This window comes from Amborella trichopoda, chromosome 2 (genome assembly GCF_054954075.1).
Source record: "Amborella trichopoda isolate Santa Cruz 75 chromosome 2, AtrichopodaSantaCruz75HAP2 v2.0, whole genome shotgun sequence".
Lineage (NCBI taxonomy): Eukaryota > Viridiplantae > Streptophyta > Magnoliopsida > Amborellales > Amborellaceae > Amborella > Amborella trichopoda.
Genome location: NC_142337.1, coordinates 50,782,760 through 50,800,470, shown reverse-complemented (window position 1 = coordinate 50,800,470; position 17,711 = coordinate 50,782,760). Strand labels below are relative to the sequence as shown.

General features: G+C 38.2%; 1 protein-coding gene across 2 annotated transcripts in view; it reads left to right on the top strand.

The window, feature by feature from the left end:
• Positions 1–17,711, top strand: part of LOC18431587 (uncharacterized) — a 63,531-nt gene that overhangs the window by 43,081 nt on the left and 2,739 nt on the right. Inside the window, exons 3-5 of one of the 2 annotated variants that reach the window (XR_016049497.1) lie at positions 8,328–8,466; positions 17,494–17,528; positions 17,633–17,688. Coding sequence is in view for 1 of the 2 variants with exons in the window: in XM_088858470.1 (XP_088714596.1) it covers positions 17,494–17,528; positions 17,633–17,688 (91 nt within the window). In the remaining variant the exon portion in view is untranslated. The remainder of the gene's footprint in view (positions 1–8,327; positions 8,467–17,493; positions 17,529–17,632; positions 17,689–17,711) is intronic. The other variant, XM_088858470.1, reaches the window with a different exon arrangement.

The window sequence follows — 17,711 nt, the reverse complement described above, 5'->3', positions numbered from 1 at the left end:
CAAGGAATTCGTGAAAAAGATTCGAAAAATGATTAGCATGTTTTGTTATGCTAATTGCCTTTCCATTTAATTACGCAAATTCAGACTACTACCCGTAGATGGTATCTGTTATATAACTGATGTAGGGTTGGGTTTCAAAGCCCCAACTGCGAAGGACCTTGCAGGGCCATGTTTAGATGATGTTGACTAAGGACCTTGCGTGTTTCAAGGTCTGCTGGCCAGGCACTGGAGTGACCATCATGTCAAACGGTTGGAAGGACAAGACACATAGACATTTTGTCAATTTTTTAATAAGTTCCCCTAAGGGCATTGTTTACCATTCTAGCATTGACCTAGCAAATGAAAAATTGACTACAAGATTGTTATGCACCCACATGGACAAGATTGTAGATGAGGTTGGGGCTGAAAATGTGGTCAGAGTAGTGATGACAACGCTGCAAATTGCAGAAATGCAATGTTGTTGCTACTGGAGAGAAGACCCAATCTTTATTGGACTCGACGTGTTGTTCACTATATTAATTTGATGCTTAAGTTGAAAAGGGTTAATAAATGTATTTTGAAGTGCAAGCTGATTACAAGATTCATATAAAATCACACGTACCTCCATGCTTTGATGAGGGAACATTGCAGGTGAGATATTGTTGGGGCGTCCACTACTAGTTTCTCCACAGCCTTCCTTACTATACAATCAATGTTGGCCAACATGGCAACTCCTCCCTAGTAGATTGACGAGTGGAAGCCTGATAGGGAAGCAATGTGTCAATGTGGAAAGGACGTTGAAAGCATCATTGTCAACAAGAGGTTCTGGGCTCGATGCAACGATGTTGTTTCAATAACTGAACCTTTAGTGCAAGTGTTGAGGTCAGTTGACTCTGATGATAAGCCAGCAATGGGTTTCTGTTCGACACAATGAGACGCAGAAGGGGAGCCATATTTCAGAATAACATATTGGTCAATGAGATATTGGCGATCGTCGATCGTAGGTGGAGATACCAATTGCATCGTGATATTCCAGTGGATACATGCCCTTAGGTGAAATAGGTTAAAGGCGCGGCACAACCTGGTGTATATCCACTACAACTTAAAATTGACAGAGAGAGAAATAAAGAAGACCACCACAAACTATACGCCAATCAACTTCAATTATATCTTCGAAAAGGACCTCGCTGATGAGTGGGTATCGCAAAGGACCCCAGTATTTGACTAGGATTTCTTTAGCGGAGTAGTTGTTGATATGGATGGTAATGTAGACATTGCAGCATGCAATGAAGGAGACATGACTGAGGACATGGACACCGACTATTAGGAGTGCACAGAGGACGAAGATGAGAAGCATGATGATGATACAAATGAGACAATGGAAAACGATTGGCAAGATCCAGTAGTGGGGGAATGTGAAGGGGCACAACATGATACGGTGCCTGATGTATAGGAAAATGATCCAATGAGTGGAAGTCCAGAGATCGTCGCGTAGAAGCTACTCAAAAGGAAGAGACGAAGCGGTAGTCGGGACCGTAACCAGGTTGTTTTTTATGACGACAATGTCGAAGTTGTTGAGGGTTATAACACAAAACAGGGTGGGGAAAACCAGAAAGTCTAGACGAGTTTAAGAGACTTTGGCCGAGGCAGTACCACGAAAATATTCCTGATTGGTGAGGGGGCATAGCTTTGGCACTACAGACTTCACCAGGGCTTACTTAAAGTTTTTGTCCACTGAACCCTAGTAGCAAGAAACAACAGTACCTTGACCCCTGTCGTCACTCTCATTGCTACTAGCCATTATTGATTGGACTTTGTAACTCCCTCCATTGAATTAATGTCAAATTCTAATTTGTCTTGCATATCTTCATGGTCTTCATAGATATTAATTTATATAAAAAGTTGTTTTAATTTTTTTTAAGATTAATGTAGGTAATAAGATAGTATACACTTAATCTATATTTTTCCATGTTTTTAATTTTATATAATTTTGTTTGGGATGGGGGTTTACCCATTTGAAAAAAAAAAAATTCTACCAGACCAAACTGACCTGGTTACGATCTAATCACTTCCGGCCCCATGTTTGGTTAACCGGGCCGGCTAGAATTTTTTTTTTTTTTTTTTCTTTGAAAGTGGAAAATTTGTTTGTTGGACATTGGGCATTTGAACCCACACTTTTTTTTTTTTTTTTTCAGTAATTGGGCATCCGAACTCCTTCCTTTATTATTTTTGTAATTGGAGATGGGTTTGGACATTGGTGTTTGAACTTTGAACTTACTTCTTTTTTATTTTCTATTTTAAGTGGGAAATGGGTAACATTCGATGTCCGAACTCTCTCCTTTTCCTTTTTTTATGAGTGGGAAATGAGATAAGATATTAGGTGTTTGAGCCCACTCCTTTTTCATTTTTTTGGTAAATGGGTGAGTTAGGATATCGAGCATTCGTTACGAACTCCCACTTATTTAAAGAAAAAGAGTAGTTGTCCAAATGGAGGTTAATTTGGAGACTAGAAAAAGACAACGAAGAAAAAGGGACCTTTGCGTAAAATGCAAAATAGGTGTTCCCTTTCTAAATGAAAGACAAGTGTGCCCAAATCGCTTACACATTTACCGATTGCGAGGATACACGTCTTGCAAATTGGATGCATATCTTATAAAACAAATGTTCGTGTCTTGTTTTCCCAATATGTAGACTCATGTGTCCAAGTAGCAAAGACACCGTGTCTGCGAATCCAAAAATTGAAAATTTTTAAACACATGTTGTCATTGATTTTCCATGTTCATATGCATGTTCACAAACCGTGTCTGCGGATCCAAAAATTGAAAGCATACACACCGAGTCTGCGAATCCAAAAATTGAACATTTTTAGACGCATGTTGTCATTGATTTTCGATGTTCATATGCATGTTGACAAACATGACTAGTGTGTTGGTGTTTCATATAAATGCATGCAACACGTGTGTCGTTACACAGTATTTACAAAAAGAAATATTTCTCATTTGGTGTTCATAGTGAGATATTGGTATTTCAAAATTCCAATATGGTTAGTTTTCTTAAAAACATCTTCCGGTTTGATGGAGGAGAAAAATCAGAAATTGCCCTCCATCAATTATGACCCTTGTGATTCGCACTTGATGCATACTTGGATGGTTTGTTTAGAAGTAGGATGAAGTGAATGGAGGAGATGTTAAATAGTGAACCTCTTTTGCGTATGGTATAATAAATTTCCTTTTCTGTTGTTTTCTTTTTAATTTTGTCGTTAATAGTGCTGTCAACAGCCTCGGAAAGGCCCATGGGCTTTCTGGTTGGGCCTAGATTTGGGCTGGGTTCCAGGTTCCAGATGTATGTTAAGTTCATCGGATTGGCCCTAGTAGGCCCAAAATAATTTAGGGCAGGGCCCGCACTAGCATCGGCTTGGTCTAGGGGCTGTCTGAAAGTTTTTAAGTTTTAAGTACTTTTCAATATTTATGTAGGGACCAACTCCATTTTTCAGCCTGGGCTGGGCTTGAGCCACACGATCATGTATTTGGGCAGGAGTCAAGCTAGGCCCAAAACTAAATTTTTGGCCGGGGCGTTCCTTATAGTGTTCCTACCTTACAGTGTTTTCTAGGCCGAGCTTAGGCCAAGGCCGGCCCTATTAAGAGCCTTTATCGTTAACTAAATTTCATCATCTCTTTTACTTAAATAAAGATGGCCTGTGTTGTATTACCTAATTTGTTACATAATACAAATTTACATATATATTATGCAGCATACTTATGCTATTATAAAAAATGGGGAATTTCCATCCTGAAACCAAAAGTTGCTACTCAATCTAGCAAAATACCTGCGCAACCAGGGAAGAACAAAAAACTTGCAGGTGGCTTCACTCTTTAGGGAGGTTGTGCACTATAGTTGCATTGAGAGCCCATTGTTTGGCCAAGCCATTACGCTGTTATCTTCTCATGAAATATGATGGAACAAGGCACTTAAAGCAAATATCACCTCAAAAACTCATCATGTTTCCATGGGTGTAGAGACCCCAGAGTGTTTAGAATCCCCTTCAACAACTAGCAAGTTACCAAATGTAGTGAAGAGGGAGAAAGAAAATAAACCAAATAGGAAAACAATAATATAAAAGAGCAATAAGAGAATATACCCTTTTTCTGGGTCTGCAAGGGAGTTCACCCTAAAATCTCTTGCAAGGGCTGACTTGTCCCATAAGAAACTCCAATCTCTATTAAATTCTAATCCTTTATCTTTCCAGTAACCAAATGGAAAGTATTGTGATAATAGTACTTATGAATTTATGCTCGCATGTGATCTCCCTGCCACTTATAATGCTCCTATACTTATCTCTTTGCATCCTGATCTCTATCACCACCAATGGTTTTACACGCCTCACCTTTTACTCTTCTTTTTAGGGTTTTTAGTTTAGGGTTTTTTGGGTTCTCATCGTTTGGGTTTAAGAACAATTTTTAGGGTTTTGGTTTATTTGGTATCAGAGCCAAGTAAGTATAAATCCCACAGGCCTAGGGTTGGCACCGGGTATTTGAAAGGCTTAAGGTAACAATGAATTTCAGAAGGTTGCCTAATAACTCTGAACATTAAGCTCAAACTTTTCTTTTAGATCTAGCTCAATATCAGAATTAGAAAGCTTGTATCAAATAGATTACATCCTTGAAGCTCCTACTAACAGCCTGCCAGAACTACCCCCTTAAATCCTTACTGTATCTTTAAAGGACCCTCTCACTCAGCCACAAAAACCATACGAACCCTATTTAAAAGAAAATCGCCACAATCTATAAAACAATTCCTCCAAACTTCTTCTTTTAATCAATATCCAATACCTGCTACAGGAGAAGAACAACTCTTCACCCTTCGTTTGCCAGAACACCTACCCTCATTGGAAATGAAAATTACTCCCACATCCATTTTGGAGCAGTAAGACTAGCCCTAACATTTCATGAGAGAGGTGGCCGCCCCATCTCTTCTAGGATAGCTCTTCTTAACACAAGATTCTTAAAATATGAACATGCTTGCGTGGCTACTATATCAACCACCTTAAACTGCGGAACAATATTCATAGCCCTTTTCCCAAATTTCACCATGACCTTAGCAGATCCAAGCATATTCAAAGCCTTAAAAGGTGCAAATACAGATAGCCAGGGCCCCAATGGTCTCGGACACCCACATTGCCACCCTCCATTACCAAATGGCTTAAAGAGCTTAACCCAGAGAAGGCTCTATTTATTGCTGTAAGTGATACAGGAGCACCCTATCATACCTTTGTCCCAAAGCAGATTCCTAGAGAGGAATTGCTACAACGTCTCCCAAACAAATGGGTCACTTGCCATGAAAAGCTAAGAGAACCCATAGAAAAGCGATCCAGGCAACAAACCCTGTATATGTTGCTATGGAAGAGTGATTTGTAGAAATCAGATTCCTAACAAACCTCCCAATTAATCCCACACAATCAATAGTCCCAACAATGATGATGATAACCCCCTATAACAGCCTTCAAAAATGATCGTATGCCCATCTTAGAAGGAAAAACAAAAGATGGTCATCAACCGTTTTTGTGAGTGCTCGGGGTGTATCCAAGATCAATATGATTTAATGGATGAAGATATAAATAACCCTCCCGGAAGAAAAACAAAGAAAAAATCAAAAGAGCAACAACTAAGAGAAAGATACAAAGATGGCGATCCTAGTGTAGGAACTCTCGGAGAACCAACATAAAGATATGAATTCGTAGTAGAATATGGAAATCCCAAACCTACTCAGCCAAAAACTATAACAGAAGAATGTCCACCACCACCGCATCAACCACCAGAGCCACCTGCTACAACTACCCCACCGTTAATACCTTATTATCAAGAAGCCTTAAAACTTATTAATCCGCAAGAAAAAATTGAAATACCAAAAATTAAAGAGATCTTTGCGTTTGATCCTTCCTCTTCAAATTATGCAGATCAATTCCCCCACTCAAACCACTTGAAAATCTGGCAGGAGTACATACTCATGCCTGGAAAATTAGAAAGAGTCCCTATGTGAATGCCCAAGGCCAGACTCAACCTTCGACGGCCGAACCTACATTAAACTGGCAATCTGAAAATGCACTCATCCAAAACAAAGCCTTAGTACAAATTTATGAAAATAAGAAACACCAATCAACGAAATTAGATTAAGTGCAAACAATAGTATTAGAATTAAAAACAAGAATCTAAAGTCTCCAGGACCAATTGCTAGAATTGTCATCAGCAAAATATCATGAAGATCTTCGAAAGGCAAATAAACTTCTGGTCCTCAAAGAAGAAACCTTGAAGCCCAATTAAGGACAATAGAAAAAGGACTAATCCCACTACCAAAACCTGAAGAACTAGGCGGTTATAAAACTTTCTTTAATACTCCTACACCAGTATTGCCATCCTTAAATGTCCCTAAAACCAACTACATGCAACCTTTAAAACCACTTAAACCCTTTTCGTCATATACCCCTTTTGAACCCTCGTTCTACAAAATCATTTCACCACCTAGAAGACTGAGACCTAAACCCAAGACCCAGAAACGAGAACAAAAACTAGAAATAAAAAAAGAACTAAAGTCTCCACCATCGAATAAAACAGGGAAATCAGCAGTCAATACAATAGAATATGAAAATCGTATTTCAGCCTTCCTAGAAACCAAATTACCCAAGAAAACAAACCAAAAATAGAGATTGACATACCTATCTATGATAACTCTGACTCCGAAGAATCACCGGATAGCCCTTCAAAAGATTCAATAGAAAAATTCTTGTTTCATCTCACCGGCTATCACTTCAAAATAGAGATGGACATGTCCTCATTCCCAAGGATGCTCGAATTCAAGCAGAAGAGTCTACCAAACAGCCACCTACTGAGATGAGCAAATTGGTGCAACCAGTGGTCATTTCAAGTAAAACATATTAAGGGCAATACTAATTTCCTCACTGATTTCTTGTCAAGAACAAAAAATATTCAAACCTCGCATTAAGACTACTACCAGTTTTTTGCAAACCAAAAAAGATAACCCCTTTTGCATTACCATTAGTATATATGTTTTCAGCAGAACCATCAAATCCAAACCTTCTGCCACCCAGGCCAACAAATATGCTTGACATACCACTAGATATACAAGTTGCAATACTAGAAACCATCCGTGAAGCTAGAAGGAAAAAACATGCATATATCCACCTACAAACCACATTTAAAAAAAAATGGAATAGCCTTCCTAGGATTAAAACTCCACCCAGACTTCCCATTTCTTTCCCTCTTTCGAATAAACTTCCCCAGAGAATTTCCCAAAGAAGCCCTTTGTTTATTCTGGTATTGGCTAGAAAAATACCATTTGGGTTTTCAATTTTATGGCCAAACTCTTTATCAGTACATTGTAAACTATGCACAAATCCCTGAAACTCCACCCAACAAATTGTACCTGGCCAAAATACATATCAAATTCAAGTTGGTACTTCATTGGAAAGAATTGCTACAACACCACCTAAACCAGTATATTATTTTTACCCTACACCTTGCCTACAGACTTCATCACCTATAACCTAGTGGATCCACCAGATGAGCAGCAGAACCAGTATCTAGCACACTACACTCAGATGGAAGTTATCAACTACAAAAACTATAATCTAGCAGATAATCTCCATAACCAAGAATTCCAAGAATTTAAAATATGAATGTGCGCTATCAACAAGATTGATCCAACAACCATCCCACAAGAATTGATAATCCACCAGATGAGCAGCAGAACCAGTATCTAGCACACTACACTCAGATGGAAGTTATCAGCTACAAAAACTATAATCTAGCAGATAATCTCCATAACCAAGAATTCCAAGAATTTAAAATATGAATGTGCTTCATCAACAAGATTGATCCAATAACCATCCCACAAGAATTGATAATCCATAACATTGCAGAACAGTGGTACACGCACCCGCTGATGGAACAACTGCAAGAGAAACTATTCAACTATTATGACAGAAAATACGAAGAAGAAAGAATAAGAATGATCGATATGAGTGACTCGTCAGATGGATACGACACAGATTAGCGGGCATGAACAGTCAGTTTTTACCGTCTGTAATAAAATAATTTTCATTTACAGCTTGTCTGGTCATGATGTGTCATGTATGGGTCATTGCGCCCATTATTTTGTCTGTATGATGTGAGTTTTTTGTCATCTTGCAAACTGTTTGTTTTATTGTATTATGTGTGTAAGGGAGATGGAACTTGTCATCACAAAATGACATAGGTCGTGTCAAATATTAGCTTTGTAAGAAGATGAGATTCTCCATCATCTTATCATCTGGATTTAAAACATTTTGAAATCAGGCCATTCCTTTGAAGCCTATAGAAAGGGACCTCCCCCTCACAAGCAGGAGGAAGAGGAGAAGCTCGGTTGCCTAAAGCTTAAGTCTTGAATCTTGGTCTTGAGTATTGAAGTCCAGTTGTAAGCTTGCTTTGAGTCCATGTAAGTTCCATTTCCTTTGCTGTATTTTATGGATTGTGAATATAATATTGTATGTTGTTTGTGTGGTACTGGTCGCCCCCATAAAGATTACTTGCATCTATCTGAAGTATTCTGGTACCATCTGAAGGAATTTGTAAAGGAGGAAGCTTGTTTGCCAAAAACTTAAGGTGTTGGACTGCCTTGGTTTGGACAGAAGTCCATAAAGGGGGGTCTTTTTTGAGTTGTGGGAACAGGTGTATAGTGTATTTACTAAGTCTATGGATGACATCGGACCTGTAATTTACGATTCCTAAGAATTGTTGGACCTGTTGGCTGTTTTTTGGACTGTAGAATATCTGGAAAATCAAGTAGAGTTTGTGCAATATGTGGTTGTAGATAGTACTGGCCATTTGAAATTCTCATTCCAAAAAATTCAATTTCAGATTTTTCTATTTGCATCTTTTTCTCAAATAACATGATCCCATGGTTTTGCACAATTTCATGAAATTGGGTAAGAAGATATCCATGAGAATTCTCGTCTTTTGAATAAACCCAAAACCCTAAGAATTAAACTCAGAACCCTAAGAATTAAACTCGGAACCCTAAAAATTGTTCTTGAACCCAGACGATGAGAACCCAAAAAACCCTAAAAAGAAGAGTAAAAGGTGAGGCATGTAAAACCATTGGTGGTAATAGAGATCAGGATGCAAAGAGATAGGTATAGGAGCATTAGAGGTGGTAGGGAGATCACATGAGAGCATAAATTCATAAGAACTATTAACACAAGACTTTCCATTTGGTTACGTGAATTTTTACAAAGGTTTTAATGAGGAGAGAAAGTGTTTTCAGTTCTTAATGGACTGTTTTTAAAGAAACATTAATGCAAGGCAAAGTAAAATTAGCCGAAACCCTAACCCTTTTGATGTGAAAGATCCGTAGAATGGCAATCACAGAGCATACGGGTAAAGGGGGGTTTTATTTAACAATAATTAAGGAAACACTGAGAATTGTTAAGTGAAAAAGTGCATGCAAAAACCATGAAAAGAAGAACTTAATAGAGCATGCAAGACACATGGGATATTTTTGTCATTTCGATAAAAGGGACATATGAGGGAAGAGGTATATGGTTTGGATATTATGAGCCATGATAAAAAGCTTTCAGAGATGAAAGCTGGGGATAACCGTGGAGGTTACTTTCATTGACAACAAGGTGTTAACATAACGAGTAATCTTTATGGGGGTGACCAGCACCACACAAACAACAAACAATATTATATTCACAATCCATAAAATACAACAAGAGAAAGGGAACTTACATAGACTCAAAGCGGCTTACAACTGGACTTCAGTGCTCAAGACCAAGATTCAAGACTTAGGCTTTAGGCAACCGAGTTTCTCCTCCTTTTCCTGCTATGAGGGGGAGGTCCTTTTTTATGGGCTTCAAAGGGATGGCCGGATTTCAAAATGTTTTAAATTCAGATGATAAGATGATGGCGAGTCCCATCTTCTTACTAAGTTGACATCTGAAACGACCTATGTCATCTCGTGATGACAAGTTCCATCTCCCTTACACACATAATACAATAAAACAAACAATTTGTAAGACAACAAAAACTCACATCATGACAAGTATAGACAAAACAATGGGTACAATGACCTATATATGACACATCATGACCTGACAAGACTTAAATAAAAATTATTTTATTACTGACGGTAAAAATTAAATGTTCATGCCACTAACATTATCCATACTCGTATGTTAATACCTTGTATAGAGTCACTCATGTCGATCATGTATGATAATTTTAGTTCATACCACTAAAATTATCCATTTGGTTATAGTCAGTTTTTATGGATAATTTTAGTCATGAGTCACTAAAAGAATACATCCAGTCTTCGAAGTTTGACCAACATCCCATCCCAGCCACAGAAGCTAAACAATTAATCTCCTTAGAAATCCTAAAAGCGATTGTCCACCAATACCTTGCACAAGAGTATACTCACCTTCACTTTGGGGTTGTTAGACTTGCTCTGAGTCTACATGGCCGAAAAGGACTGTCGGTGGTGTCTAGAATTGCACTAATAGACACGTTTTAAGAATTATGAGCATTTTTTCATTGGCACGGTCCAGACAACATTGAATACAGGAACGGTGTTTATTACCTTGTTCCCAAACTTGAATATGCCTTTGATTGCAAGTTCAGTTGCAAGTTATTGGTGCACCAATGGTCCAATCATTCTATATTGCAACCCTTCACTACCAAATGATATACAGATTCCATAACCACGCACTAGATATCTCTATCCTATAGTTGTCGGAAACGTCTGTGATTTCGAAACGTTTTAGGAAACGGAATCGCGGAATCATGTGTATCAGAAGTTTCAGAATCTAGGAATCGTTGTCCATACGATTCGGATTTGAGAAAAATGATTCTCACTATTTTGGAATCACGATTCCAAAAATTAGGAATCGTGTTTCCTATTTGCAAGAATTGATGTCCCTTAATGTTGGAATCACGTTTCATACTTATATGGAATCACACATGACCCCACTTGTTTCGGTAGTTGTTGGAATCGTGATTCCTAAAAATATGGAATCATGATTCCTAAAAATAAAGAATCGTGATTCCAAAAATTTTGGAATCGTTGTCCCCATCAATTTGGAATCAATATTCTCACCATTCCGGAATCGTGATTCTCCCCATATTGGAATCGATATTCTCCCCTTACTAGAATTGCGAACCAATTCCCTCCGGTATATGGAGAAGTATTGAGAAAATATATAAATTTACTCATTACTACAAGATCGAATTTTGGTATGTATATACTCAGTCCAAGACTCCGAATACTAATGTCAACCTTTATGACATCTTTGTGGACAATCCCATACAATGGGCGCGGTCTACCGATAACCCTATTGCTACAAGGTTTGGAGCTAGTTTACTCCATACAATGAGTGAGAACAAGGGCAATCTCCCTTTATCTCCTTTCCTTGAATTATAAAATAAATACATGACATAGTAATTCTTCTTTTTTAAATGTGGTTTTGAGTCTTTTGACTTTTAAAAATTGAGTTATTCGATTTTTAGTCAATTTCTCTGATATTTAATGATTAATTTAACTAAAACACCACACAGGGCACTTCGCTCATATCTTTATTTATCTTCTTATTTTACTTAAAGAAAAGCATTTTTATCCTCTTATTCAACTTGAAGAAATGACGGTGTTGATCATATATTAAATATTATTACATTAGTAGTTTAGTACCCACACCATTTACCAAACATTATTAAATTTGAAGTAACATATTTTTTTAGTATTATTTATTCTCGGTAAGAGTTCTTAAAAAGTAACATGGAATGAATGATGGAAATTAGAAAATAAGAAAATAAAAAATTTAACATTTGACTTATATTTTAAATTTTAATTTTATTGCTGTGTGCAACAACTTCAATTCTCTCACGCTCCCATACATATCGCGCTCACTCACGATTGAGCACACATCGAAGGGTTTCTGCTCTCACCCTTTGTTCACATATTACTCATATTTTAAAATTTGATTTTATTGCCGTGTGCAACAACTTCAAATTCTCTCACTCCCTCATACATGTTGCGCTCACTCATGATTGAGCACACATTGAAGGGTTTCTACTCTCCCTACGCTCACGTTGCTTCCCGACAACATGGATTCTCAATTCTTTAATACTTTGAATCAACATTCAGCATAAGTAGAATCGCATTGTTGTGTAGCAAGGAATCACGATGTCTATGTTATAGAAACTTGATTCCAAACAACATGGATTCGCAATTCCAAAAAATTTGGAATCACAGAATCGCATTCTTGTATAGCTAAGAATCATAAAGTCCTCGATATGGAATCTTGATTCCAGCAATCTAGGAATCGAGAATCCTAAACTAGGTGGAATTGCGTTCCGCAAAAAATGGAAACGTGATTCCTTTCTTTTAGAATCGGGAGAAACGCCAAATCGAGATTCCAAAACGGAATCGCTACCCTCATAGGCGATTCGGGTAATTATACTCTGTCCCTACCAACATCAATAACAATGGAGCCCTTTTCATAAATGTTGACACCCTTGGCTCTCCTTCCTGCACATTTGTGCCAAGGCACCGTCCCAAGTCCGAGCTAATTTCCTTTCTACCAGAAAAATGGATCACTGATTATGAAAAGCTTCATGTACCAGAAGAAAAGCTAGTACAAGTTTTGAATCCTAGTCTTACAAGAAAACAAGATAGCAGTGTTGAAATACAGTTTCCCACATTTGTTCCATTAAATGCAAGGCCTCCAATATTTCCCACTTCTGAAATGCACATGATTGTTCCGGTATATGCCTTTAACCATGAAGGCTTGCCGATATATCAACAAAAATCAGAAGATGGCCATCAATGGTTTAATCCATTCTGCCAGTGTATTAATTGCCTCTCAATCTCTGATGAAGAGGATAACCCCAAGCCAAGAAAAAAAGAGAAAAGCTCCCAGCAGTCAATGAAAAAAAGATATGAGATTGGTGACCTAGAAGTTGGTACCCTTGGAGAACCAGGAGCATCCGGTCATTTTTAGTACTATGTACCAATGTTGTCAAATTCGCTTTGAAGTCTTCTTCTGTTTGGTGAGAAAAATGAAGCAATTCAGTGCTTCAACCGATTCGGGGGAAGACTTCGGACTTTTTTTTTTAATTTAATATAAATAAATTACATATTATATGAATAAATTACATATTTATATGTAAAATATATAACAATAATGGAAAAAAAAATGCTTTTATATAGGTATTTCTTTTCTGACCGAAGTAGCTCCAAGCTTCGGCCGAAGCAGACCCGAATCTGACCAGAGCTTCAGCAGCACGCTTCTCTTCGCTTCGGGTTATGCTTTAAAACCGAAGGCTTCGGCTGAAACAAAGAGAATTTGATAACATTGCTATGTACTCAATCCCAAAAACTCACACCCAAAAGCCAAACCATCAGACTACCAACCTCATGACCCACCAAGAAAGGCAGACCAATACAAGCCACCCCTGAATCCTTACTACCAAAATGCCCTCAAACTAATTCATCATGAACCAATTACCACCCCTGAATGCCACATGTTTTCATCCTTCTCTCCTGACTACTCCAAGGATTTCCCCCCACTCACAGACTTTCCCCCCACTCACAGACTTTGAACATACCAACACAAAGCATACATGGAAAATAAAAAATCCCACAACCAATTGGTCCACAAGGGCAAAAGGACCAGATTTCCACGGCCGAAACAGTCCTGAATTGGTAATCAGAAAATTCTCTAGCCCAAAACAAAGTCCTCCCCAAAATCCTCTCCAACCAAGAAATACAAGCCAAACAGATCCAGCAAAATGTGAGTATGATTTCTGAAATCAAAGAAAACATCTAGGCACTCCATGAAGAACTTATTGAACTTGTCACAAAGTTCAACAACTGTCTTGCAACACCCCACCAGAGCAATGGCTACCCAACCAGAGCAATGGCTACCCAACCAGAGCAATGGCTACCAAACACCCCACCATTATTCCCAAAACCCTCTCAACCAAACTCCCAATATTCTCTGCTTACAGACCAACCTTCTCACTTTTCAAATCATCGTTACCTTCACAGATATTCCCACCTTCCTCATTACCAGCCACAAACCTCCTCAACCCAAAAAAGCCTAAGAAAGATATTACGACCCAAATTCCAAAATCCACCACTGTAGACAAAGGAAAAAGCACCCAAGAACATCCACCTCTCCAAAACCAACCCTCTCCCTCAAACCAAACCCCCGAAGTTCAACATATAGAAAACCCCATCATAGACTTCCTGCTACGAACCATCCAAAGCAACCATAATGACCAGGAGCCAGAAACAAGTGATGCCTCTTCTGAACACAGTGCTGATTATTTGTATGATCAGAATGATAGTGCTCCCCTGCAAAATTTTATGGTGAAAAATGAGGATCCTCCTCAGCAACAGGAAGAACAGATGCCCTATGTTGAAGAGACAGATCTTGAAAGTGATGCTGGTGACATGGGAGAACTATAAAGAAATTTAAGACCCAGCAATTTTTTGAGAAAAAACAGCAGTTCTCATTTGAGGACATTCCCTTTCCCCAGTGGAGAGATCGCTTACTAGAAATGTATGCATGGTGCACAACGGAATCGCAACTCCTAGGAGCAACTACAGAGTCAGTAATCTGAAAGTTCATTGTAAGAACAACTAGAAGATTAAGGGAGCAGTACAATAGCCTTGGACCATATAGGCAACTCCAACTGTGCAGCAGGTGGACATATAGACCTTTATTGCCTATATTCACAAAGAATTTCTTGGAGACACCCAGCTTTATGTTGACCAAGCAAGAGGCGAATACCTAGGGGCCAAATGTTGCTCATTCAATCCAGAACAACTGATGAAACATTTTGTGGCAATGTCCAAAAGATACTATGTGATAGGAGGAGTTGATGATCTTACCCTAAAACAATCCTACCTAACCTCTCTTCCTGAGCCATTAGGAGATGAAGTTAGCAAACTCCTAACAACAAGAGGAATTGCCTTACCCCAAGCAACCCTTGGTTACGCTATCAAGACACCAAATTGGCCTTGGAAAGGCTGTGCAAACAAAAACTTCCTTGACCAGATTGAGTCCACAGCGAGAAAAGTTGAAAGTGCATGCAATATCAAAGCGCTTCAATTCCAATGCTCAGATTCCAAAACTTGTGATTGCTCAAACAAGAAACAGAGCCACTTCAGAAAGGGAAACAACTTCAGAAGAAACAAATTTCCGACAACAAAACGAAATCTTGGAGGTTCTTGAGAAAAAAAGCCAGAAGAGGAAAATCTTCTAACAAGTGTTTTATCTATAAGAAACCTGGGCATTTTGCTAAAAACTGCCCAAAGAAGCACAAAAGTGAAAGTGATAAAATTACTTGAACATTTCCCCGATGATGAAGCTGACCTTGAATCAATATTCTCCCTAGATGATGAAGAAAACTCTTCATCCTTGCTTGCCATTGGCTACTCAACAGAAGAAGATGAAGATGTCCTTTATATTGACAACCACATTTTTCTAGTTTCCCTACCCTCTGAACCCACTATAGCCAACATCTACCAAACACCCCATGCCCGAGTCCAAATTTTCACCAAAAAATATGCCAAACCTATACCTGTCATTGCATTTTTTTGACACCGGCGCAGAAATGTCCATCCTAAACCCAAGGATCCTTCCACCAAGCCACTGGAAAAATCTACCGAAATCTTCAAAGCAGCAAATGGAGAAAAATTCACTATTGATAAAATCTCCAAACCCATAACCGTTAAACTGTTCCCAGATTGCAAAATCAAGCACCAGATCCTTGGGTCAGACCTCCCTGGAAAGGACCTATTGATAGGATACGATATCCTTCAGAATCTCCTTCCAAAAATGGTATCTTATACCAAAACAATCTCCTACACTGGACTAATATTCCAAACCTATAGCTCCTAAACTGGACCAATGTTCCAAACCTATAGCTCCTAAACACCTTAGACACCATAAGAAGAGAAATCATAACCACCTCTTGTGCCAAAACCCATAGCCAATTCCTAAACAAATGTCCCAAACCACTCTGGAAAAATCCTAATTTCTTTGTCTTGTTTTGCTTTTGTCTTTGTACCCGATGATAAGGGACATGAGTGTGATTTGTTTTGTCTTGTTTCCTTTTGCCCTTTAGGTTTGTACCCCATGATAAGGGACAATAAGTGTGATTTCTTTTGTCTTGTTCTGCTTTAGCTCTCTTTGGAGTCATGTGAGTACCCCTCACCACTCCTTTACGGACTTAAGAGAATTTCAAGTCTATGAGGTCTATAAAAGGGGAAACTCATAGAAGATGGAGGGCAGAGCTTGGAGAAGTCAAAAGCCCCATGAGTCACCTTAAGTCCCCTTAGGTCATAAGTCTCTGAGGCAGTTACAGTCCAAGCACTTTGTAAGAGTTCCAGCAGCTATAATGAAATGATATGTTTATGGTGTGTAGTACTTCTAAGCCTCATCTTGTCTTTTCATATTCCATCCCTATTATTTTGCCTTGCTGTCTTACACCTTATATCTTCTAATAATCCTATACCCGTGTACTCTGTGATTGCCATATAACTATGGATCCTTCACACAAAAAGGGTTAGGGTTTTTATCTCATTCGAAATAAACTGAGTTAGGGTTTCATATTGGTTTAAGATAAGAGTTTAGGGTTTCACCTCACTTGGTTTAGGGTTTTGGTTACTTGGTTTAGGGTTTCACCTATTCTCTACTATTGAAAAAGACACAAGTACCCTAAGTTAAATCCATAAAAGACCAAATAACCTGAAACCCAACTTCTATATCTTAAAATTAATAAAATAATAGAAACCGTCTATGTCATAACTCCAGTTACTATCGGATAATTTCAATACTTGTCAAAGGGCAAGGGCTTCAACACATGGTGATTTAGGAGTGCCAATGGGTCCTGAGAATGAGTAGAACCTTGGTTGTCCTGAAAATTTGTCCTGCTACTGCCCTTCCTGTGTTTCCAAGTGAGTAGAGTACCCATCAAAGTTGAGTTTGACTTTATTCACAAAGTAAATTTTATCATCGCGAAATTGATTTACAAGTATATATCCATTTTCGTAACCTAATTAGTCAATTCCCATTTCGAGTTTATTAACAAAACTTTGAATCACCAAAAGAATTCACTATATAGCCCCTTTCAAACAACCCTTATCCTGCCGATGTCTCTGCTTCCATATTTGATGAGTTTCATGTTCCCACAGTGAGTTTGCTTATTTTGTAAGAAACTAATTATTCATGTTTCATGGTCACAATGAATCAAAGATAGCATCACTATATTGAATTTCTCTCTATTGTTTTTCTTTTCTTTTTTTTGTTTGGTTTTAGCCTATAGCTGATGGACAGCTTTTCACCTTCTACTTAATGTGCTTTATGGGTTAAGCATTCACATGTGGTGCTTCTCTTTATTCTGTGATGATTCTCCATTATGGTATTAACTTTCTCACTTGTGTTGGTCTTTGTAGTGCCCAAATTGTGGAAATGATTTTCAGATATTCAAGTAAGTTGTTTGCCTTCTTAAACTTGTCATCCTTGCTAAACTAGTTGTCTCCTATTCTGTATTTTCCTTCAGTTATTGCGTATAACTAATTGTTCTATCTATAGATCTTCTTTAAAGGATGGACAGCAACTATGCCCATTTTGTAGTCAGCCTTTCACAGGTAAAACAAAACTTGCCATTCTT